At 43.2% G+C, this 25,006-nt stretch overlaps 1 protein-coding gene across 1 annotated transcript in view; it reads left to right on the top strand.

Moving 5' to 3' along the window:
* The window catches only part of LOC120919380 (G protein-activated inward rectifier potassium channel 1-like), a 156,549-nt gene extending 134,978 nt beyond the window's left edge, over nt 1-21,571 (top strand). Inside the window, exons 2-3 of the mRNA XM_040331524.1 lie at nt 4,826-5,042; nt 20,680-21,571. Coding sequence (XP_040187458.1) covers nt 4,826-5,042; nt 20,680-21,281 — 819 coding nt within the window. The 3' untranslated portion in view covers nt 21,282-21,571. The remainder of the gene's footprint in view (nt 1-4,825; nt 5,043-20,679) is intronic.
* The last annotated feature ends 3,435 nt before the right edge of the window (nt 21,572-25,006 follow it).

Genomic DNA, 25,006 nt, shown 5'->3' with positions numbered 1-25,006 from the left:
GAACACCGATTCAATCTACTATCACATTAGCTGGGGGGCGAGACCTTGTCACATTGCACCGCCAAACACAGACCCCGCTCCATGACACACAGCGGAAGATGCCCGCTGTGTGTGATACAAGAGGGGGAGAAGGAGAGCGCTGCAGCCTCGGCTTAAAGCGGTGCCAGGGCAGTCCAGCCCTGCCGCTCTCTGTGTCCTTCAGCTGACAGTTTTCTGGCTGATCGCTTCAGCCAGGAAACTGTCAGCCTGGTTCTCCCCAGCTCCTCACTCGCCCTGGAACAAATTCCACTCGCAAAATGCGAGCAAAAGAGTGAAATTTTGAGGGCTGCCATAGGCGATGGACGGATAGATTCTTGGAAAGGCATGTGATTAATGGCAGGGCTGGAATGTAGTGGCTTGGCTGAATTCAGGAGATCTGACCATGCCTGCAGCACAGGTTGAACAAAAGCTGGTTTACACACACCCTGTCTAATCAGAGACTGCACTGAACTAATACAATCAGATAACTTCTGCTGGGGACAAGAGAAATAATGTTCATTGAAAGAAGCCAGATCATCCGCTATTAACCATACCAGGGATTCAACTTGGTCACGACTGAAGGGGGGAGAGAAATCATCACTTCCATCAGGAATAAATGACAGGGCTGGCTATACTCATAACCGGATTAAAGGCTGAACATCATTAAGATACATATAGCCCTGATCCACCAAGGAATGAGCTGATCGGATGGTTTCCATCAGCTGGTCACTAGTCCACCCTTCTAAAACCTGGCAACAATATTCCTCATCCTCTGCTGCGAGCAGAGATAAGTAAAGGTTTCATTGTAATCCATATTAGAAAAACGCACCAAACCAGGATGGTTCCTCAATGCAGGCACGTCTGGTCAAGGAGTGGCCTTGGTATACTGTCACAGAGCTAGTAGACCAGACTGTGTGACTGCATAGAGGAGACCAAAAATGCATATAAGTGAAAGAAAAAGGTATTTGTTAAAAAAGTGACAAACAAGTGAAAACAATCAGTGCACAACCCACAACAAATAGTATATACAAATACAGGGGAGATACCGTGAACGTAAATAAGCCAGGCCGAGGTCATACACCAGGGGATATCAGCAGGATGAGGGACAAGGAGCAAGACGGACAGGGAGAGCAGGGATGGATAGGCTGCGGGGGAGGGATTCAAAGGGAAATCAGGATAAAGACAGGACAGGTCCATTAAGGGGTTGGGATAAGGATCAGATCGGATCGAGTCAGAAGTAGGCTAGGGTCAGGAAGAGAGATACCAAGGCGAGGTGTGCTTGCACTCGCCGGGTATAAATAGGGATGTCAGTGATTGGCTTCAAGTCACACCTGAGTGCAGCAAGAGCCGTACGATCCACACTGCCATGATCCATCCTCTGGTGGAGATTAGTACTGCGTCCCAAAGATGATATAACACCAGCAGGGAGAAGTTCTCCTGACAGTTCCAAACTGCCAGGAGACACCTTCTGGTGAACCACAGTACTGCGAGACAACTAAAAATTATTACCAGCGGATGGAACCTTTTCTGACAGCAGCTCAGGAAAGTAGCAGTTTCAGAAAACTGACTTTGCAGTGTTTTATTGGTGTTTACTGATTGTGTTTATTTCATAATACAAGATGTGTTTGAATGAAATCTGGATACACCAACTGGATGTGATAAGATTGAAAGCCTTGATGAACACTCTGCAAGCAAGCTTCAAAGAGAGCCATGGCTGCCAGGATGATTGATGAAGGTGGGCTACAAAAGATCAAAGCATCAACAGTCACTGAAAATGACCCGGGTCACATAGTGATGATACATGGACAAATGCTGCCCCTAGAGGTCAATACAGCAGGACGAACAGAAATATATGGGCTGGCAATGGGGTTGGGTCTGGACGGTGTATATATGGAGTTTAAAAAGTGCTGACCGAGAGGGAAAGCTCTCTCTGTTACCATTTTGAGCCCAGCTGACAAGACAATATCTAGGGGGCAACCTTACGCAACGTATCTTTGTTGTTTTATATTTTATATGCTCTGTAATATTTTCCTTCAGTGTTTTTATGCTAGCATTTCCTATTTTCTTGGGAAATAAATAAGATGTTTTACTAAGCAGTGTGTTTGTTTTAATAGCTAACCTTATATCATTGTACTATCAACAGTAAAATTATCAGTTTTAATAGACTAGCTAACTATAGGAATAGACGAGTTAATACATATATGAAAAAAAAAGAGGGAATCCATAACCACCCGGGTAATATTTATTTTAGCATTTATCATTGTCAGCAGACTTGTTTTGGTGTATCTTAAAACATTAACTTATACCGCATCACCAATTGTTCAAAAAATAGTGTTTTGTTTTAAAAGTGTTTCAACCAGTCATTACTAAAGGAGAAAAATATATTCACATGATTTTCTAAGAAGAAGCCCATATACATCTAATTTATTAAAGGGGACAAATGTTTTCACAAAGGAATTTTCACTTTGTAAATGCAGGGAAGCTGATCCAGTCATCCAATCAGGCAAAAATCCTGTTTTTTCAATTATCCTTGCACCTGATTGGGTATTCTTTGCAAAGTGTACTTTCACCACATTCTCTAGTTTAACCACTTAACTACCGGCCACCTTCAATTGACGGCGGCACGATAGCTCCATTGTTCTGACAGGACGTCATATGACGTCTTCGTCTTTTAGAGCCACTAGGGGGCGCACGTGCCGCGTTACTGGGAACACGATGCGTGTGTCCAGCGGCCGCCGGGCACCTGCGATTGCCCAGTAACTGAGCAGAGATCACACGTCCTGTCAGGGAGAGGAGACCGATGATGTGTCCCTTGTACATAGGGACACAGATCGGTCACCTCCTCCAATCTGTCCCCTCCCCCCACAGTAAGAATTACTCCCAGGGTACACATTTAACCCCTTCCTCGTCCCCTATTGTTAACCCCTTCCCTTCCAGTCACATTTATACAGTAATCAGTGAATATTTATAGCACTGTTCACTGTATAAATGTGAATAGTCCCAAAAATGTGTCAAAAGTGTCCGATGTCTCCGCCATAATGTCGCAGTCCCAATAAAAATCGCATATTGCCGCCATTACTAGTAAAACAAAATCATAATTATGTCCCCTATTTTGTAGGCGCTATAACTTTTGCGCAAACCAGTCACTATACGCTTATTGCGATTTTTTATTTTTTCCCCAAAAAATATGTAGAAGAATACGTATCGGCCTAAACCGAAATAAATAAAAAATAAATTGGATATTTATTATAGCAAAAAGTAAAAAATATTTTTTTTTCAAAATTGTCGCTCTTTTTTTGTTTATAGCACAAAAAATTTAAAACGCACAGGTGATCAAATACCACCAAAAGAAAGCTCTATTTGTGGGGAAAAAAAGGACGTCAATTATGTTTGGGAGCCACGTCGCACGAATTGTCAGTTAAAGCGGGATTCCACCCGCAAATTTTTGTTAACAGTGTAGCTGCTGACTTTTAATAAGGACACTTACCTGTCCTACTTGCCCGCGCTGATGGCCCCCCCGATGCCGATCCCACGATCGATTCAGGTCCCGCGCCGCCAATCACACTAGGGGAAACAGGCAGTAAAGCCTTACGGCTTCACTGCCCATTTCCTACTGCGCATGCGCGAGTCTCGTTCCGACTTGTGAATGGGCGGCTGCTCTCTGAGAACACACACAGTTCCCAGAAAGCAGCGTGCCCCATTCACTAGGAGAAGATGAAGAAGAAGAAGACGGACCGCGGCTACGGAAGAGGCAGATTACGAACAACCGGTATTTCGGATAAGTATACTTTTTTTTTTCACATTTTTTTTTTCAATTTTTTTAATGATTTTTGGGCAAATGTTTTTTTCCTGGGTGGAACTCCACTTTAAAGCAACGCAGTGCCGGAAGCTGAAATTTCGGCTGGGCAGGAAGGAGGTATATGTGCCCAGTAAGCAAGTGGTTAAGTAAAAATTCCCTTTCACAGTGGACGTTGCTTTGGTACATTTTTTATATATGTAATATGTTACACCCAATAGACTCATATTTGTGTGTCATTTATAAAGTTTGTTTCTTAGTATTTACATTTACTAAAAATTTACAGATTTTTTTTATTTAATTATTTTGGCGTGCCTCAACACAATTCTAAGATCATAGTACTACAATTAGGGAGATCTAAATCAAATCCACCCTGTCTCAAACGCAATTTTCTATTTGAAGAGTATCTGGCAGAAGTGGTAGAATTATGACGCATAGCCAGTCTGGGCTCAGATTTTGCCCTTTATCTCCATTTCTTCACAGAACTTCTACTTGACCCTGACACCATCATCTCCTAAGTGTTAATCATCAGTCTCTTATAATACATACTAAGTGAAGTGCCGCCATACTGTCTATCACACGATAAGCTGGGGGATGAAGTGTTGATGTGCTTCCACTAGTAAACCGGTGGCTTATTTTCCAGTACCTACTTTTCTCTGTAGTTATTAATACATTTATGTTTTCTTTTTAACTGATTTGTTTATCCAGTAATGTGCCTCAGTTAAAGTCCCATTGGCAAAATTAATAATACTGTGCAGCACATATAGACATGCGGGCATTACCACTTTGCTCTTAAGAAACTACACCACTTTCATCTCTGTTTCCAATTACTATCATATAATTCTCTGTTAGCACTATTTTGAAAGCAAGACCACTCTGCAACACATGCTAGTCCTTTTAGATATTACGATGTAAAAGGAAATAGCTATCTATTTCTTTTTATTATTATTTTATCTATTTAAATATGTTTGCAAATTGACCACACATTCTGTGTTTTGTTTTGCTTTCTAGTCAAGACAGACTCCTGAAGGTGAATTCTTGCCACTCGACCAACGTGAGCTTGATGTTGGATTTGGCACTGGAGCTGACCAGCTGTTCCTAGTTTCTCCGCTAACTATCTGTCATGAAATCAACCGTAGAAGTCCATTCTTTGATCTCTCACAGAAGTCACTAAGGAGTGAGCAGTTTGAGATTGTTGTCATTCTTGAAGGAATTGTTGAAACTACAGGTGAGCACTAGAATATTATGATATTTCCATTAATGTAATAAATGTATAGTATAATTGTCAATAATAGGTGTGTAGATACACATAAATGTATTTTACAACTTCATTTGTTTATATAGAGCAGGGTTTCTGAACCAGGGGTTGGACCCCTAGGGTTCCTCCAGATGTTGCTTTTATACCACCTCAATACTGGACCTATTCTGGCACTTCTCTCCTACATGTACAAATCATCATTCTTTTGCTAGAAAATTACTCAGAACCCCAAAACATTATATATATATATATATATATATATATATATATATATATATATATATATATATATATATATATATATATATATATATATAGCAGACACCCTAGGGAATAAAATGACGGTCATTGCAACTTCTTGCAATTGTATTTGCGCAATCATTTTTCAAACGCCTTTTTTTGGGGAAAATGAATTAAAAAATAACAAAACAGTAAAGTTAGCCCAATTTTTTGGTAAAATATGAAAGATGATGTTACGCCGAGTAAAAAGATACCCAACATGTCATGCTTTAAAATTGCGCACACTCAAAGTCTCCAAAGGCAACGCTTTGAAAAATTCTACAGGTCACCAGTTTAGAGTTACAGAGGAGATCTAGTGCTAGAATTGTTGCATGCACTCTAACGCATGCGGCGATACCTCACATGTGTGGTTCTGAGCGCGAGCTACCAGGGTTAGGGGCGTTTTAAAAATTTTCTTTTTTTTTTTCATTTACATAATTTAGTTTTACACTTTTTTTACATTTTTTTGATCACTTTTATTCCTATGTAAACATCCCTTGTAATAGGAATGGTTTGTGACAGGTCCTCTTTATGGAGAGATGCGGGGTCAATAAGACCCCGCATCTCTCCTCCAGGCTGGAAAGCAAGAGATCGGGAAAAATAAATCACAGATCTCATGCTTAGTAGCTGCAACCGCGGCTTTGTTTACTTCCGGGAACCTGGGCGTGACGTCATAACGTTGTGCCTGGGCCTCCGACGGTCATAGAGGTGACTGGTGACTATCTGGTCACCGGAAATCTCTATGATCCTCAAAGACGGCCGATTCATTCTCTGTGCCCCTGATGGCACGGGAGAGCCCGGAGAAGCACCGGATGGTGGCGGGAGGGGGGGTGGCGGCGGGAGGGGGATGTCCCCTCCCATCACCTATAAGAACGATCAAGCGGTGGAACTGACGCTATGATCGTTCTTTTCCTGCACAGAATCGCCGGGATGAAAGAATGATATCTGAATGATACCTCTAGCTGCAGGCATCATTCAGATATCCCCCACAAAGTCAAGGACGTCATATGACGTCCACTCAGGATGGGAGATGCGATCTGTGGATGTCATATGACTATGAGCGGGTAATGAAGTGGTTAAACAAGCATTCTTCCCACTAACCATCACACTAATGTACAGGGCTAGGGCTAGCGCAAGGCAACATGGGCACTTGCCTTATGGCGCCCGGGAACAGGGCGGAAAATTGACCGGGAGACGCCTGCCCGATCATAAAGTGTGTCTGTGGGCCCGGCTGCCGCTGCGGGTGGCATCTGAAGGAGTCAGGACGAGTCAGTGTGAGGTGCCCTCGGACCCCCCCAGCCCGTCCATCTACCAGTGTGAGGGGCCTGCCAGTTAGTTAGCTCCGCTGCGGGAGGAGGGGGGGTTTCGTCCGCTGATAGTGTTGAGGATGAGGGGACTGGGGAGAGAAGGCAGTGCTAAGACAGTGGATGTGGACCGCCCAACCCTGCCCCTATCCAGAGAGAATGTAGGGAGGCGAGGGTGGTCACTAAAAAACAATCACGTAAAGGGGGAGGAGCTCTCTCCTGGTAATCCATGAGGAAAAGGCATCCCTAGAGTTCTGAGGAGGAATCGATTGCCTGAACTAAGTAAGTGACAAATTGCTAGTGCAATCGATTTCAACCTTCACCACCTCTGCCTCTTACTGATCATCCCATCCACTCACCACTGCTGCCACCCCCCTCAACACCACCGCTGCCACTCCCCTCAATACCACCACTGCCACCCCCCTCAATACCACCGCTGCCACCCCCCTCAATACCACCGCTGCCACCCCCTCAACACCACCGCTGCCAACCCCACCACCACTGCCACCCCCCTTAATACCACGGCTGCCACTCCCCTCAACACCACCGCTCCCACCCCCCTTAATACCACCGCTGCCACCCCCCCTCAACACCACCCTTGCTACCCCCCCAACACCCCCGGCACTCCCCTTAATACCACCGCTGCCTCCCCCTTAATACCACCGCTGCCACCCCTTAATACCACTGCTGCCACCCCCTCAACACCACCAGTGCCACCCCCCTCAACAGCACTGCTGTATGGTGTGTGTGTGTGTGTGTGTGTGTGTGTGTGTGCGTGCTGGGGGGGCGTCAAAATGCACCTTCGTCTGAGTTGTCAAAAATCCTTGCACCGGCCCTGCTAATGTATCATGTGTTGTTGGTATAGTAATTTTTAGCAGGAATTCAATGAGATTGAAAAGCTATTTCAAGGGTTCCTCTGTGTTCAAAAGGTCGAGAAAGGCTGATATAGAGGTTGATATTCAGTTATATGTAGATACTGGTGAGTTAAATTACTAACTTCTATACAAAAAATAGTTGGGACTTTAGATGAGATGCGTTTTTAGCAGTATGCAATTAAATATATATATGAAATATAAAAAATGTTTCCATATTAGCCAGGCTCAAAGTTGTAAACCAAAAAAGCACTAAACCAAATTAATCTGTCTAAATGTATGTAAATAAAAACAGAGGTTTAGTTGCACGTATCTGCAGATATCTGGAAAGCTGCAGGCCAGCGACAAGGCACTCTGTAAAGCTGACCCACCTATGAATTTTAAGGTCTCCTGAAAAGGAGCACAGGTATGCTAATCAATAGATAGGGGGCAGGTGATAACCTAAAACCCGCCCCTACCTAAGGTTGGTCTAGCAAAAGAGAGCACAGGAAATCAAAAAAAAAGTAAGAGTGGAACAAAAAACTTGCCTACCAAACCAAAATACCACCAAACTGAAAGCAGACCAACTCAAACTGGGTCAGCTAGTCAAAGAATGACATTGCATAATTAATCTGGTCGGTGGTAGATCTGTGGAGGCACTCTGTTCCACTCCTAAAACGCATCTCCATCCCTGGATAGTGTTCAAAAACAAGGGGGGATAGGGTTGGGACTTTAAATGAGGCCTATGATAGAACTACCACAGGCCTCCATCCCTGTAAAAGGATACAAACAAGAGTTGGGACTTTAGATGAGATGCGTTTTTAGCAGTATGCAATTAAATATATATATGGAATATAAAAAATGTTTCCATATTAGCTAGGCTCAAAGTTGTAAACCAAAAAAGCACTAAACCAAATTAATCTGTCTAAATGTATGTAAATAAAAACAGAGGTTTAGTTGCACGTATCTGCAGATACCTGGGAAGCTGCAGGCCAGCGACAAGGCACTCTGTAAAGCTGCAGGTCCTACCTATGAATTTTAAGGTCTCCTGAAAAGGAGCACAGGTGTGCTAATCAATAGATAGGGGGCAGGTGATAACCTAAAACCCGCCCCTACCTAAGGTTGGTCTAGCAAAAGAGAGCACTGGAAATCAAAAGAAAAGTAGGAGTGGAACAAAAAACTTGCCTACCAAACCAAAATACCACCAAACTGAAAGCAGATCATAGGCCTCATTTAAAGTCCCAACCCTATCCCCCCCTTGTTTTAGAAATTACTAACTTCTAAGATATTCTTGTGGACTCCACTATAGAAGTCTTCCGACTGGAAGAACACCACTCACACCTAAGATTATCATAGCATTCTACTTATTAGACAGAAAGAATTTACAGTGAAAAAACAACCTCATAATGGTCAGATCAGGTAGGTCAGGTATTTGGTCAGTGGGATCAGAGAAACAATAAAGAGAAGCCCTCTGACATCCTCCACAACATTGGTCAGCTTCTTTGCACATTTAACTCCTGACTAAGGCCTTGTACACACGGCCGAGTTTCTCGGCAAAAACCAGCAAGAAGCTTGCTGTTTTTTTTTTTTTTTGCCGAGGAAACCGGTCATGTGTACACTTTTCAACGAGGAAACCGCAGAGGATCTCGTCGGGCCAAAAAGAAAGCATGTCTTCTTTTTCCCCGATGGCAATGGGAAAATTTGGCTCACCGAGATCCTCGGCGGCTTCACAAGGAACTCGACGAGCAAAACGATGTGTTTTGCCCGTCGAGTTTCTCGGCCGTGTGTACGAGGCCTAAGAGAAATTATGCAGCTGAAGAGTTCTAAATCCACCACATACATTGTTGTTTGGAGTGTATGAAGGGAAGGAATCAGCCTAACCATTTTCCCTCAAGACACATTTCCCATAAAATACTAAAGGAAAATTTGTTTATTTTTTTAGATAGAGTGGAAAGGGATTTCCAACACCTTTCAGGTTTTTATTGCCGTCTCTGCCCCCATTAAGGAGATTCATGCTCTCTAGTTGTCCTGTTTACCTTTATCTGTAAGGCTTCTTTCACACTATGGATTGTATGTCCGTTTTATAATATCCGTATTACACCTATTAACGGACGTTTATTAACGGATTTAATAACGGATACATACGGATAAATATTTTACCATTCTTCCTTTATTGAAAACGGATAATGTTTATCCGTATATATCCGTATACATCCGTTATATCATTCCTTTCTAACGTCCGTTAATAAAAAACATTTCACCCTTTCTTGAAGTCCAGCTCCAGAAGTCGTATGGATATTCAGGGGAACCCCGCCGTCAATTTAAAACAATTCTGCGGCCGGCCAGGTCAACGTGCTCGGATAATGGGTCTGGTTATGGATATTTAGGGGGAACCGCACGTCATTTTTGTTTTAAATTGACGGCGGGGTTCCCCTGAATATCCATACCAGACCTGAAGGGTCTGGTTATGGATATTTACCGGGAACCGCACGTCACTTTTGTTTTAAATTGACGGCGGGGTTCCCCTGAATATCCATACCAGACCTGAAGGGTCTGGTTATGGATATTTATCGGGAACCGCACGTCATTTTTGTTTTAAATTGACGGCGGGGTTCCCCTGAATATCCATGCTCAGTAAAATTAACGTCCGTTAACATAACGGACATTTACGGAGACATTTACTAACGTCCATGTGCCATAGACTTCAATGTTAAAATATAACGGACGTTAATATATCCGTTACTTGCAACGGACAAAAAATTTACAAAAAATAGTGCAAGACCCGTCACATATTCCGTTATAACTAACGTCCGTATGTTATAACGGACTATTACGGATCTTTACGGAACATAAAAAAATCCCATAGACTTTAATGATATTTTATAAAGGACGTATAACTTTTCCGTTTTTTAACATTATCTGACGGATTTTAAAACGGATTATTAAAACGGATTTATTTTGTAGTGTGAAAAGAGCCTAAGAGTGAAAGTGAACAAAAATCTCAGATTTTGGGTTGTCATCAGAACAGAGATACAGTAGAAATCTTTCAATGGGAACATTTGTTTTGGTGACGCCCTGGGGATCCCTCACTATGAAGTGATCACCTCTCACTTCCTGTTTTGGCTATGGGGCAGGAAATTATATTGGGAAAGATGATGTTACGCCAAGTAAATTGATAACCAACATGTCACTCTTCAAAATTGCGCCCGTTCATGGAATGGCGACAAACATTTACCCTTAAAAACCTCCATAGGCAACGTTTAAAAAAATTATACAGGTTGAGTTACAGAGGAAGTCTAGGGCTAGAATTATTGCTCTCGCTCTAACGATTGTGGTGATACCTCACATGTGTGGTTTGCGGGACGCTACTCACCTATGCGTCCGCTTCTGCATGCGACCTCAGCAGGACGGGGCGTATTAAAAAAAATCGTATTTATGTTAATTTTTTTTTTTACACTGTTCTTTTAAAAAAAATGGTGTCACTTTTATTACTATTACAAGAAAAGTAAACATCCCTTTTAATAGAAAAAAAGCATGAGAGGACCTTTTAAATTTGAAATATGGGGTCAACAAGACCTCAGATCTCATATTTACACTAAAATGCAATAAAAAAATTAAATACATTTTTTGTCGTTTGAAAAAAAAAAAAAGGGTCCCTTTAAGAGCTACGGGCAGAAGTGATGTTTTGACATTGCTTCGGCCCTGCAATGGTATGGAGACGGGTGGGGGTCATCTTTCCCTCACTCATCTTCATACCTAAGAGGGAGAAGGATCCAATCGCCTCTGCCGCTGCTAGCAGCTCCGGTAAGTGGCGGAGGGCACCGGATGCTGCCATAACAACAAAATCCCTCTTCAAAGTGCCGACGTATATCGGCGTGAGCTGGTCCAGAAGTGGTTAAACAAATACCTTCTTCACCGTATCTCACAGCGGCTCCTGGTGCTCATGTAACCATTTGTGTCTCCTCTCTGCCCGTCTTGCAGAAGCAGCGGGCAGGGCTGAGGTTTCTCCTCTGATGTCAGCGGGACGAAAGGAGAGAGGAGATGCGGCTGGTCACGTGATCGCTGGGAGCCGCTGTGAGATACAGTGAAGGAGGTATTTTTTGAATGAAACAGAGACAGCCGGACACTGTATTAGGAGACACAGCAAATAGTATATAGATCTATTAGTTATTCCTGCAGCAGGAGGGGGATGGTGCGGCACTGTCACTAGGTGACATGCAAAGAGCGAAGGGGGGGGGGGGGAGAGGACAGAGGAGACAGACACAGAAGAGCAGGCGGCGGATGATGGAGGCACGTAAACAGACCACGATGTCAGGGGCTCAGCAGCCATAAATTATCGTGGTCTGTTTGCAGAGGGGAGGGTATAGCCAGGCAGGATCAGCCAGGTATTACAGGGTGCCAAATTACACAGCACAAGCACTGTGCTGTATAACATGCTTTAAAGGAACAGAATCTGTTTTTTTGTTTAACAAACACTGTAATGTCTAAACTGCTGGCAACCAGTGTGAGTACACCCTAAGTGAAAATGTCCAAATTGGGCTCAATTAGCCATTTTCCCTCCCTGGTGTCATGTGACTAGTTTGTGTTACAAGGTCTCAGGTGTGAATTGGGAACAGTGGTGTTATCGCTCTCACTCTCTCATACTGGTCACTGGAAGTTCAACATGGCACCTCATGTCACAGAACTCTCTGAGTATCTGAAAAAAATAATTGTTGCTCTACATAAAGATGGCATAGGCTTTAAGAAGATTGCCAAAACCCTGAAACTGGGCTGCAGCATGGTGGCCAAGACCAAACAGCGGTTTAACAGGACAAGTTCCAATCAGAACAGGCCTCGCCATGATTGACCAAAGAAGTTGAGTGCAAATGCTTAGCATCATATCCAGAGGTTGTCTTTGGGAAATAGGCGTATGAGTGCTGCCAGCATTGCTGCAGAGGTTGAAGAGGTGGGGGTTAGCCTGTCAGTGCTCAGACCATACAAATTGGTCTGCATGGCTGTTGTCCCAGAAAGAAGCCTCTTCTAAAGATGATGCACAAGAAAGCCTGCAAACAGTTTGCTGAAGACAAGCAGACAAAGGACATGGATTACTGGAACCATGTCCTGTGGCCTAATGAGACCAAGATAAACGTATTTGGTTCAGATGGTGTCAAGCATGTGTGGCAGCAACCAGATGAGGGGTACAAAGACAAGTGTGTCTCACCTACAGTGAAGCATGGTGGTGGGAGTGTCATGATCTGAAGCTGCATGAGTGCTGCCGGCACTGGGGAGCTACAGTTCATTGAGGGAACCATGAATGCCAACATGTACTGTGACATACTGATGCAGAGCATGATCCCCTCCCTTCGGAGACTGCGCCACAGGGCAGTATTCCAACAAGATAAAGACCCCAAACACACCTCCAAGATGACCACTGCCTTGCTAAAGAAGCTGAGGGTAAAGGTGATGAACTGGCCAAGTATGTCTCCAGACCTAAACCCCCATTGAGCATTTGTAGGGCATCCTCAAAAGGAAGGTTGAGGATCGCAAGGTCTCTAAAATCCTCCAACTCTGTGATGTCATCATGGAGGAGTGGAAGAGGACTCCAGTGGCAACCTGTGATGCTCTTCTGAATTCCATACCCAAGAGGGTTAAGGCAGTTCTGGAAAATAAATTTCACTTAGGGGTGTACTCACTTTTGTTGCCAGCGGTTTAGATATTAATAGCTGTGAGTGGAGTTATTTTGAGGGGACAGCAAATTTACACTGTTATACAAGCTGTACACTCACTACTTTACATTGTAGCAAAGTGTAATTTCTTCAGTGTTGTCACATGAAAAGATATAATAAAATATTTACAAAAGTGTGAGGGGTGTACTCACTTTTGTGAGATACTGTATGCTAAAAAGATAGTCAATCTGTGAATTCTGGAGGGCATGTCTATAAAGCCTCGTACACACGACCGAACATGTCTGCTGAAACTGGTCCGCGGACATGTTCGGTCGTGTGTAGGGCCGACCGGACCGGATTCCCGGCCTAGCGGACAGGTTTCCAGCTAGGTTTCCATGCTAAGAAACATGTCCGTCGGACATGTCCGATGGTCAGTACGACTTATCGGACATGTCCGCTCGGCCGAAATCCCTTGCATGTGTCGAAGTGATGCGTGGAAGCATTGAACTTCCGGGGTCGCGTACGTCGCCGCCACGTCACCGCGTATCCTGTCCGCTGGGAATTTGGTCTGATGGTGTGTACAGTCATCAGACCAAATGATCCCAGCGGACATGTCCGATGAAAACGGTCCATGGACCGTTTTCATCAGACATGTCCGATCGTCTGTATGAGGCCTCAGGGTGCTCTTTGGACATACAGTATGTTTGGTAATATAAAAGGTGACTTATTACCCTAAATCCATAAAAATGTGTGTTAAGTGCAACACTGCTTACTGAACTGTATATCCTCATATGTTATGTTGAAGACAAGCAGATATGCTAGAATGTGTTGTTTGAACAGATATTACAAGAACTAAGGACCAGTTTAAAATAGTACTTAATATCTAAATAGGCATTATGGATGATTAATTTAGTACATTTGGTTCGGTCTGGTATATGATGCACGGTGTTATTTATATGGTACATTCTAGTGCACAAAATATACCCATTCATTCTGATTGCGCTGGATAAACAGGACGTTTCAGTTTTGTTAGAGACAATAAATCTGTTTATACATTTTGGATTCCTATGGAATTTGGAACCCCACAATGTTAAAATGCAATGTTTTTAAAAGAGAAGTATGGGTTTCTTGGTTTTACCCCATCATACTTACCTAAGTGGATGCAGCATTGGTCCGATGCTGCATCTGTCCCCCGGCACCTCTACACTGAGAACCAAGTGTTCGAACATCGCCGATGGCTCAGTCTCACAACTCTCCGAGCAGAGAGCTGCTGCCTGTCAATCAGCAGCTCTCCACTCTGCCCCCCCCCCCACGTTCACTGGATTGCTCAGAGGCTGAGCTGGGTGTCAGTCCTGTGATGTCAGCAGAGGGCGAACTTCAGCCCACTCTCTGCTGAAAACGGGTCACAGGATTGCAAAATAAATTGCACTCCTGTGACCAATAGGAGAAGCCCAGCCAAATGAGCTTAGGCTGGACTACTTGTTTAAGTATTTTGTAGGATTTTCAAGATTTTTAAAAGCTACATTTCAAAAAAATTCCTTACATCCTAATTTACCAAGATCTCAGGGCCAGATCCTCAAAAGAGATACGGAGGCGGATCTGCTGTTCCGCCTGCGTATCCCTGTTTCTATCTTTGGAACTGATCCACAGAATCAGTTTCCAAGAGATAGACAGAAGATCCGACATGTGTAAGGGACTTACACTGTCGGATCTTAGGATGCAGTACCGCATCCGCCGCTGGGGGCATTTCGAGTCGAAATGCCGCCTCGGGTATGCAAATTAGCACTTACGGAGATCCACGAAGCTTTTCAGCTTCGTTTTTTCTCCGTAAGTATTAGTTTGCAATCGTAAATTTAGGGCTGCTTTTACAAAGTGTAAAGTTAGTACACCTTGTAAAAGCAGACCCTTCTTTCCAGCTACGCTGTTTTTTTTTGTTTTTTTTTCGCCGCAACTCGTTTTTTTTCCCGACGCAACTTTTTGGACCCGGTGCGATTCACGAAGCTCGGCGTAACGTAATTTTGCGCTATGCACGTCGGGAAAATGACGTCACAAGCATGCGCAGTACGTCCAGCGCGGGAGCGCGCCTAATTTAAATGGGACTCGCCCCATTTGAATTGGGAACGCCTTATGCCGGCCGGATTTAAGTTACACAGCCTAAAATTTCTAGGTAAGTGCTTTGTGGATCGGGCACTTAGGTAGAAATTTTCAGCCAGTGTAACTTAAATGGGAATATTTAAGTTACGGCGGCTGGCTGTGGATCTGGCCCTCAGTTTTTTTTTGGGGATGTCTTATCAAGTGAGATCTAAAGTGGCTTACACCTTTTAGTCATATCAGTGGATTGTGGTTCCTTTTTTGACTTTTCATAATGTCAAATATTTCAACCTTTATATGTTTAAGAATATTTACATACTAATATATGTATGTAATGTAATGTTAACATCTTAAGCTTGCTGTCCCTTTAATGGTTATTACAATTTTCCCCATTTTATCTCCTACTCCTGTATAAAATGTGACATTCTTTTTGCAGTTTACAGAATTTTCCATGAGAACAAAACTGTATCATTGAAAAAAACAAAAACATAGAGACAGTACCTTTAACCCATTAACATTGCCAGCATCAACTAGTGGAATACTTTTCAGAAATATGAAATAAAATGGAAGTTCCTGCAGAGTCAGCCATTAGCATTGTAATGTACATACAATAGGCAGGAATTGCTTTTTTGTTAGTGTTTCACAGATTTCAGTGGCCATTTATCATGCTCTTAGTGTTGTATAAAATTCATAGTACTAGAGGTTTACTTTACATAAAAGTAACACAAACATTTTCCCAATTCACGGTTTATTTTATTTCGGATTTTGTGTTCTCCGTATCTAAACAAACAGCATCACAAAAGCCAAGGAGGTATCCAGCAACTGGAGAATGATTTTCTAAAAAAAATCTCTAATCAGGGTTGGGTAATAAAAAAAATATATATTAACATTCTACAAAACATCAATAAATGCATTATTAAAAAAGAGAAGGAAGGCTTATACTGTATGTACCTTCAACTCTGGATGCAAGTGGCTGCATAATTTAAGAGCTCTATCTGAGCACATCGTCCAAGGCTATTATTCAGTGAATACCACCACACCCACAATTGACATTGGGTCTTTCAAATTCTCCACAGTGCAAGAGAAGATGAAAAAAAGGTATAATCAAATCACTGAAAAGATCAAAAGATATGTCATAGTAAATACCAGGTGCAGCTGCCAAACCATTTTCTGGGCTAGAAGCCTTCTTGAGATGTGGTGGCCGTAGACCAGATTTCTAGGACCTAAGACCTAGAAATTATTGCTCACCCATGGCTAGTCCTGGCATGGCAGAACCGCACCAAGGGCAGTGAAAAATGCTTAAGGTGTAATAATCTGCACTTTATTGGCCAAGAGCATACCCCAGAAGCCCTTTATAGAACTTAAGATCAAAAACACATTTCCAAAGGAAAATGTTCTGCCCACCTTTACAAGTGGAACATGCTTATTAAATTCCAAACAACCATTCCCTGATGTTTCCATTGTACCAATGTCCCATTAGATTGCTCAACAGCTGATACCATTTCTAATGGAAAATTATACATTCTGAAATGATTGACATCCATGTTTCCAGATTTCGCGTTGTAATGAAAAACAAACACAAGAGAGCAACATTTAACCCTTATAGAAATAAAGAAAAGATTGTTATAAGCCAATTTAATATACTCAGTGGCATACCTATTATGACTTTAAGGGTGGTAGCTGACAAGGTACATTTCCTTAACTCATTAGACCTTTAATGTTGGCAGGTACATTTGTGTGGGTGACTGCACTGCTGCTTTTTTTTCCCTACTCTAAATAATAAGTACCGTATTTGCCAATGTATAAGGTGACCGGGCGTATAAGACGACCCCCTAATTTTATAGTTTAAGATTTTTTGCCTGTACTCACTGTATAAGACGACCCCCCTTCCGAGGCTTCCGACGCTTCATATTTCTTCCTTCTGGAGCCATATTCTTTCTTCTTTCTTGCTGGAACCATATTATTCTTCATTCTTGCTGGAGCTAGAGCTGGAGCCAATCACGGCGAGCGATGTATTCTATTAATGAATACAAAGCCTGCTTGGATTGGCAGAGGCTGTAACATCATCAGCCCGCACCTCTCTGACTCTCAAAGCCAAGCCGAGCAGGCTACTGTATGTAACCTGCTCAGATTGGCAGAGGTTGTTACTCCAATCCGAGCAGGCTCTGTATTCATTTGAATACATCGCTCACCGGGATTGGCTAAGCGGTATATACTGTATGTAGCCGAAGCTACATACAGTATTACCGCACATCTAGCAGGCATGCGAGCAGCTGACCCGGCGTATAAGACGACCCCTGCTTTTTGGCCATTTTTTTTTAAGTGTATAAGGTAGTCTTATACGTCAGCAAATACAGTACTATGCTGAACACACACACACACACTTCAAACCTCCCCTTCATATTACCACTCAGACTCTGATGCCTTGTACACACGATCGGTTTTCCCGGCGGTAAAAAGTCAGCCGGGAAAACCGCAGGGAATACCGAGGACCCGCTCAGTAGCTTTTTCCCCTACACACGGCCGGTTTTCCCGACAGGAGAACTGCCATGAGAGCTTTAGTTGGGAAACCCGGCCATGTGTATGCTCCATCGCAGGCTTTCCCCATAGAAAAACCGCCGGTTTAAAAACCGCCGGGAATCCCGGAGGGAAAAAAGAGACATGTTCTCTTTTTTTGGCCGGGAACAGGTTTTCCTGTTCCCGGCCAAAAGCTCTCATGGCAGTTTGCCTGCCAGGAAAACTGGTCGTGTGTACGAGGCATGAGTGTTGGGAGTTGAGAAAGCCATCCATGCTTACAGACCAAATTCAGGGAAAAGAAGCCACCACACACTGAACAGGATTACTGATGTATATCAGTGTGGAGAGTCCACAAACATGCCTATAACAGTCCAACAGGGCTTAATACGTAGAGATCTCCAAGATTAAGCCCTATTATATGAAATGCATTAGAGGCTGTTCCTGCAGCAGGGACTGTCGTAGGCATATTTGTGGACTCACCACACTAACAAGCATGGATAACCGTGATCGTTTTCGGTATGATACCGAGCATGCATGTTTTTTTGCGCGTCAAAATTGCATACAGAATTTTTTAGATTTTTTTTCCGTCAGAAAAATAGAGAACCTGCTCTCAATCTTTTGTTGGTGGAAATTCCGACAGCAAAAGTCAGATGGAGCATACACACGGTCGGAATTTCCGTCCAAAAGCTCACATCGGACTTTCCTTGTCGGAATTTCTGATTGTGTGTACGTGGCATAACCCTTCCCTCACTTTAGCAAAACATTAGTGTTGCCTAGAGAAACAACAATGGGACCAATGGTAAATCTAAAGCAGCTGCAGAGATAAGCAGCTGAAATGGCATAAAATATATACCCGGGCACCTTTAATTCAGACAACCCACAAAGATGGGCTTTAGAGAAAGGTGATGAGAAGAAAACCTGCAAAAATATTAAATGCCAACTGGAGTTTACCAGAAAGGTATGTGAAATATTTGTAGTACGTGAAAGAAGTTTGGATAAAGGTTATTTGATAGAAATGTGCAGTTTTTTGTTTGTCCATCTGTAAAGCTTATATTGATTTATCTAACACCTTCACGCCCAGCCTACAGCAGAATGACTGCTGGGTGACCCGGCTATACTGTTCTGAGTGGAGATCATATGATGTCCTTTCAGAAATTGCTGCTCATGGGGTCACACAGCGGCATGATCTGTTACCAAATGTGTCCACCGGACACAGCCTATGACTCATCAGTGCACTGGCTGGTTGCTGGTACCATGTGACACTGTGACCAATCACAGCAGGTCACATGACAGTTGTAAACAATGGATGGCTTCCTTTCATGCCATCCAGTGTATATAATTGCCAGGGCAAATGAATACGTGTCACTGCATTCTTTGGATTCTTTAAAAATGTAGTTTTCGAACCTCACAATTGTTAGGATTAACATGAGTAGACTAGAAATAATTGAAATTCAAATTTGGAAATCAATCTATGATTTTAACTTTGACCATATGTGTACCAAATAAAATTAATATATACCCTTAAAAAAAAAACATGCAAACCAGATATACTTCTCTATACTCTGCAAGGTTACTCCATACTGCATCACATTCATAAAACAACAATGTAAAACCTGGGATGTCCTACAGAGTTCTCTCTGCTAAATACAGCAGAGAGAACATAATGATTACTGTATATACTCGAGTATAAGCCGACCCGCGTCTAAGCCGAGGCACCTAATTTTACCACAAAAAAAATGGGAAAATGTATTGACTCGAGTATAAGCCTAGGGTGATAATTCAGCAGCCACTGTAAGCGGAAAAGAGGGTCAACAATGCCCATTTGCACGCCTCACTGTGGCCATTACCTCACTGTGCCCAGTACAACCTCACTTTGCCCATTGCAGCGTACCTGAAATTCTTGAAAGGCTGCGCTGCGGGCGTCCATTTTTTAAAACTCGCGGCTTCCTCCTTGGCCCGTCCCGTTCCGTGATAGGCGTTTGACACGGTGTTCAGTGTTCCGCCTATCACGGACATTCTTTCATTCTCGGACAAGAGAAGGTCCATGATGGGCGGAACACTGAACACAGTGTCTGCTGGGAAACTGAGTCCGAGAATGAAAGAACGTCCGTGATAGGCAGAACACTGAACACAGTGTCAAACACCTATCACGGAACAGGGTGGCACCAGGAGGAAGACGCAAGTTTTAAAAAATGGACGCCCAAGGTACACTGACTCGAGTATAAACCGAGAGGGGTATTTTCAGCCCTGAAAAAAGGGCTGAAAAACTTGGCTTATACTCGAGTATATATGGTATAAGCAAGCTGATCACATGAGTTGGACAGGTCACGTAACCAGGCTCTGCTCCCAGAAACATTTCTAAATATGCTTTTTTTTTTTTTTTTTAAGCAGTAAGGCCATACCACTTTTTTTAAATGACCCTGTAGAACATGGGTCTTCAAACTACGACCCTCCAGTTGTTCAGGAACTACAATTACCATCATCATTACCATTGTGTGTTACAATGCCTCATGGGATGTGTAGTTCTACAACAGCTGGAGGTCCGTAGTTTGAGGATCCCTGCCGTAGAGTTATTGTCAAGTTGCCAAATTAACCAATGCATATTGATTCTTGTAAATTTGGTCTGGACATTTAGGCTTCAATTACCTCTAGCCATGAAAGGGCTAAATATAAATTGAATTAAAGGTAAATTATCTAGCATTTGTTCACTTCAACATAGTTGCTTACCAAAAGCAGTTTTATGAATAATTTGTCTTGTATTGCTTGCCTGTGGAGTGTGGAGGCCCTTTATATGTACAGAACTCACAGCCTTGATTTTTTTCCTGTTAAGGATTGAGATCAGAGATGCCTGCAGTACCAGTGTGGGTTATTTATATAGTGTGCCTTTAATGCATGTAATAAGATATTGATTATTTTACAGGAATGACCTGCCAGGCAAGAACATCTTACACTGAAGATGAAGTACTATGGGGACACAGATTTCTTCCGGTCATGTCGCTTGAAGAAGGCTTCTTTCGAGTGGATTACTCCCAGTTCCATGCTACGTTTGAAGTACCTACCCCTTATTATAGTGTAAAGGAACAGGAAGAGAAATTACCCCCCAGTTCACCTCTAAATTCCCTTTGTAGTGAAAAGTACCACAGGGACAGGGTCTGCTCTTTAGACTATCTTAATGTGTTTGAAGTTGGAAGCGGTATACTTCCTAACAAACTTCAGAAACTCAGTCGGGGAAGAGACATTGTTCAGGATAAACTATTACGAATGTGCAGCAATAGTGTAGAGAGAGCTTGCAGTACTGGAGATCTTCCCCTCAAGATCCAAAGGATTACAGTGTCCACCTGTGAAGACAGTGAGGGAAGTACTCCACTAAAATATTTCAAGGTTAAACCCGAGTGCATGACCCAGTCTACTGGTAACCTTCAGCTGCAGAAGAAAGCGCAAGGCATGATGTCCTTGGGAACAATGCTCGATGCCAATCTGCCTGCAAAGCTCCGTAAAATGAATTCTGGCTGTATCAGCTAAAAAAATTATAAAATAAAAAATGGAAGAGGAACATGACATCCTATATGGAATAATAAAATGGCCTTAAATTTGTGACAGTAAGAGACATTCACTGTTCTACATTTTTGTCATAAAAAACATTAAGCATTAAACATGCATTTAAAAGCTGTTGTCTTTTCATTAATATGCATGAAATGCACATACAATGTGAAAATTAGGGCATGGAATCTGTTTTTGGAAACATTGCAGTATGTTCCAGATCAGGAAATAAGCTGAAGATAATAATAAAGAGTGTCTCTTTTCACTGTGAATTAATTTTTTCTGAATTTAATCAAGCAGAAATTGCTTTTTTTTATTTTATTTTGTTTAATTTTATTTTGCATAGGAGGAATGGAAATGTTTATTTTATAGGCGTTTTACAGAATGCAGAGCACATTTATTGCGATTTAACTGCAGATCTGTAATATATGTATATAATTTTGTCCCAGTAACAGCCAGCTTGTGAAATCTGAAGGATATAAAAGGATGTATTTTTTATTTGGTCTTTTCAGCTGCCACTTGTAATGAGCAAAGTGATCCAGATTTACTTTTGACACTTTAAAGCCCTGTACACACAATCGGTTTGTCTGATGAAAACAGACCGATGGACCGTTTTCATCTGATAAACCGATCGTGTGTGGGCCCCATCTTTTTTTTTTTCCATTGGTGAAAAAAAATAGAACATGTTTTAACGATTGTCTGTGTGGAAGTCCATTGGTCAAAAATCCATGCATGCTCAGAATCAAGTCAACGCGTGCTCGGAAGCATTGACTTCATTTTTCTCAGCACGTCGTAGTGTTTTACGTCACCGCGTTGGACACGGTCGGAATTTTGCCCGATGGTGTGTAGGCAAGACTGATAAAAGTCAGCTTCATTGGAAAAAATCCATCAGATTAGATTCCATCGGATATCCGATCGTGTGTACAGGGCTTTAGAACAACTTTCCAGGTTTAGTGGTAATGAACCTTTCTTAAATAAATAGTCTAGATATTTAGAAATCATAGGTATAAGATGTGATATTGGTATGGCAATTCAGTTGGTGCTTCCCATCTGCAACCATCAACACCATCTAAAGCAGTGGTACTCAACCTTTTGAAGAGCAAGGGTCACTTAAGTGATTTGGTAACTGGTCATGTGCACAATGTAATGTAGCGCTACCCCCGAAGGAGCCGCTGGTTTGATTTGGGATCGGCCTACTAAGTTACCCTGGCAGTGTCTAGGGGTGTAACTTGTGAGAATAGCAACAGTTAGTGGAGGTCCAGACATCCAATAAAGAGTTTTCAATGCTTTTATTGCCCAGGCCAAACACGGCCAACATCAACACAATTTGGGAAGGTCAAAGTTGATGAAGGAAGAGAAAGAGAACTATGCGGTATCAGGCCTGGATATAGAACTGAGCAATACACTGCTCTGCATCGAACCAATTTTGTAACACATCGCCACTCTGCTTGGAATGGGTAAAGTGCCCCCGGACAGACCCCTATAACAGGCCTGGCAGCCGGAGCGTCACTCTGGATAATACTGGGAGGAACAGGTCTCTCACACAGACCTGACTCTAGGGCCCCTGCCACGGGCCAATTTCAATAGAGGACTTGAGTGAATAAGGAAAGGGAAACCTCCCAGTAGACTTTTCTATAAATGGTCCCCGGATGACAGCAAGCATACCTGTCAGTGGTCCGGACACCCAATCCCAGGCTGGGATTCTGTCAATAGGCCTTGGAACCCATCGGAACGCTGAGATCCCTTCTCTCATCAGGATGAGGCTCGCTGCAAAGTTCAGCTCTGGCCAGGTGGGCCGCGCCGGCGGGGTCCATGGATGCGCGTACCCTGAAGGTGGGTATCGCACCTGGAACGGGAACCCAGCGAAAAGATCCTCAACACATGACCTCTGCTGGGAGTAGATCTGCTCTGCTAGAACCCCTCTGGCGCCAGCTGCCGGCCAGGGGTGGCATTGCACTCCCTGACCGCAGACCGACCCAGTGGACATTTCCAGAACGACAGAGGCCCCAAATTTAAACAACCACTGGAAGGGAGCAAAGTAACTCTCCCTTCCCCACTAAATTTAGGCGTAGTGCCCATGCTGAAAGCAAGGGGGTGCTACAGTAATGTAAACAAGCCCTTACTGTCTTGAGCCCCCTGTATGGCCCCTCTGTTTGCCGATTCCTCACAGTGCTGAGTGGGTGGATGCCAGGTCCGAGTCTACCCTGAATATGCATAGGAGATACGAGCATGCTCTTTGGGCCCTCTGATCTTGCGATCCCCTTCTGTTTTTGTTTTTTTAGCAGATCAGATTGGAGATAGGTGGGTGTAAATAGACACAAGTCTGTTTCAATCTGCCACTCCAAAGAGGAGATTAATGGGTCTAATCGGGTCTACCGAAAAAAACAGACAGACGGACCCAATTAGACCGATCATGTAAAAGGGGCCGAAGACTGCTTTCACACTGCTGTGGTGCGGTGTACCCACACCCTGGGTGCAGCACAGTACTCCTGCAGCTTTTCCGTAGGTTTCTTGCGCTTTTCCATTATTTTCCTTTATTATATCTTGCAGGTGTGGTGCACTTTCTGAAAGCATACCAAAGCCGCAGGAAATAATAGAAGTCTATAGATCAGTGCAAGTAACCTGCAGGAAAGCCGTAGGTGCACTGTGCTGCACCTGTGGATCAGTGTGAAAGCAGCCCCATAACCATGCTAAGGCACGTCACACGTTCCGAAAATACCCGAACTAGGACTCGGCTATATACGGAACCTGCGCAGTCAGCTCCTAGTCTGTGCGCAGGCGCCGTGAAGAGCCGAGTCCTAGTCCAGCTATTTTCGGAACGCGTGATGTGCCTTAGCCGCACGTCAATCATCTACGCCTCTTCATAGGAACGCCTATTCCCCGCGGGAGGATGAAAAGAAAATGAACGATTAAACGGTAAGTACAGTGAAAAAAACCAGCATACTGTAGCTGACGCAAGTATGCTGGATGGGAACCTCCGCTTTAAGGACCGGAAGGATTTACCCCCTTAATAACCAGGCCATTTTTTGCAATACGGCACTGCTTCACTGTAATTGATAATTGCGCGGTCATGCGACGTTGTACACAAACAAAATGCATGTCCTTTTTTCCCACAAATAGAGCTTTCTTTTGGTGGTATTTGATCGCCTCTGCGGTTTTTATTTTTTGAGCTATAAACAAAAAAGTGTCAATTTTGAAAAAAAATAAAAAACTATATTTTTTGCTTTTTGCTATAATATCGAAAAAAAAAATTCTTCAGTTTAGGCCAATAATATGTATTCTTCTACAGATTTTTGGTAAAAAAAATTGCAATAAGTGTATATTGATTGGTTTGCTCAAAAGTTATAGCATCTACAAAATAGGGGATATACCGTATTTATTCGAGTATAACGCGCAAAATTTTATACCCAAAAAAAAGATCAAAGTTTGGGTGCGCGTTATACTCGAGGACTTTGTCCCCCCCGCCGCTACCGCCGCCGCACACGCCGCTGCTACCTCCGCCGCACACGCCGCTGCTACCGCCGCCGCCACCGAAGCCAACGCCGCTACAACGTTAATCACGCGGCGCGGGGGAACATTAGACAGCTTTCGTTTGAATAGCTGTTTTCCCTGCCGCGCGTAGACACTCCCCCTTGGACGGATCTGTCCAATCGCGAGCAAGGGGGAGTGTCTATGCGTGGCAGGGAAAACAGCTTCAAACGAACGCT

This window comes from Rana temporaria, chromosome 12, assembly GCF_905171775.1.
Source record: "Rana temporaria chromosome 12, aRanTem1.1, whole genome shotgun sequence".
In the NCBI taxonomy this organism is placed as follows: domain Eukaryota; kingdom Metazoa; phylum Chordata; class Amphibia; order Anura; family Ranidae; genus Rana; species Rana temporaria.
Note: the sequence above shows the minus strand (reverse complement) of the source record. Positions and strands in the feature narration are given on the sequence as shown.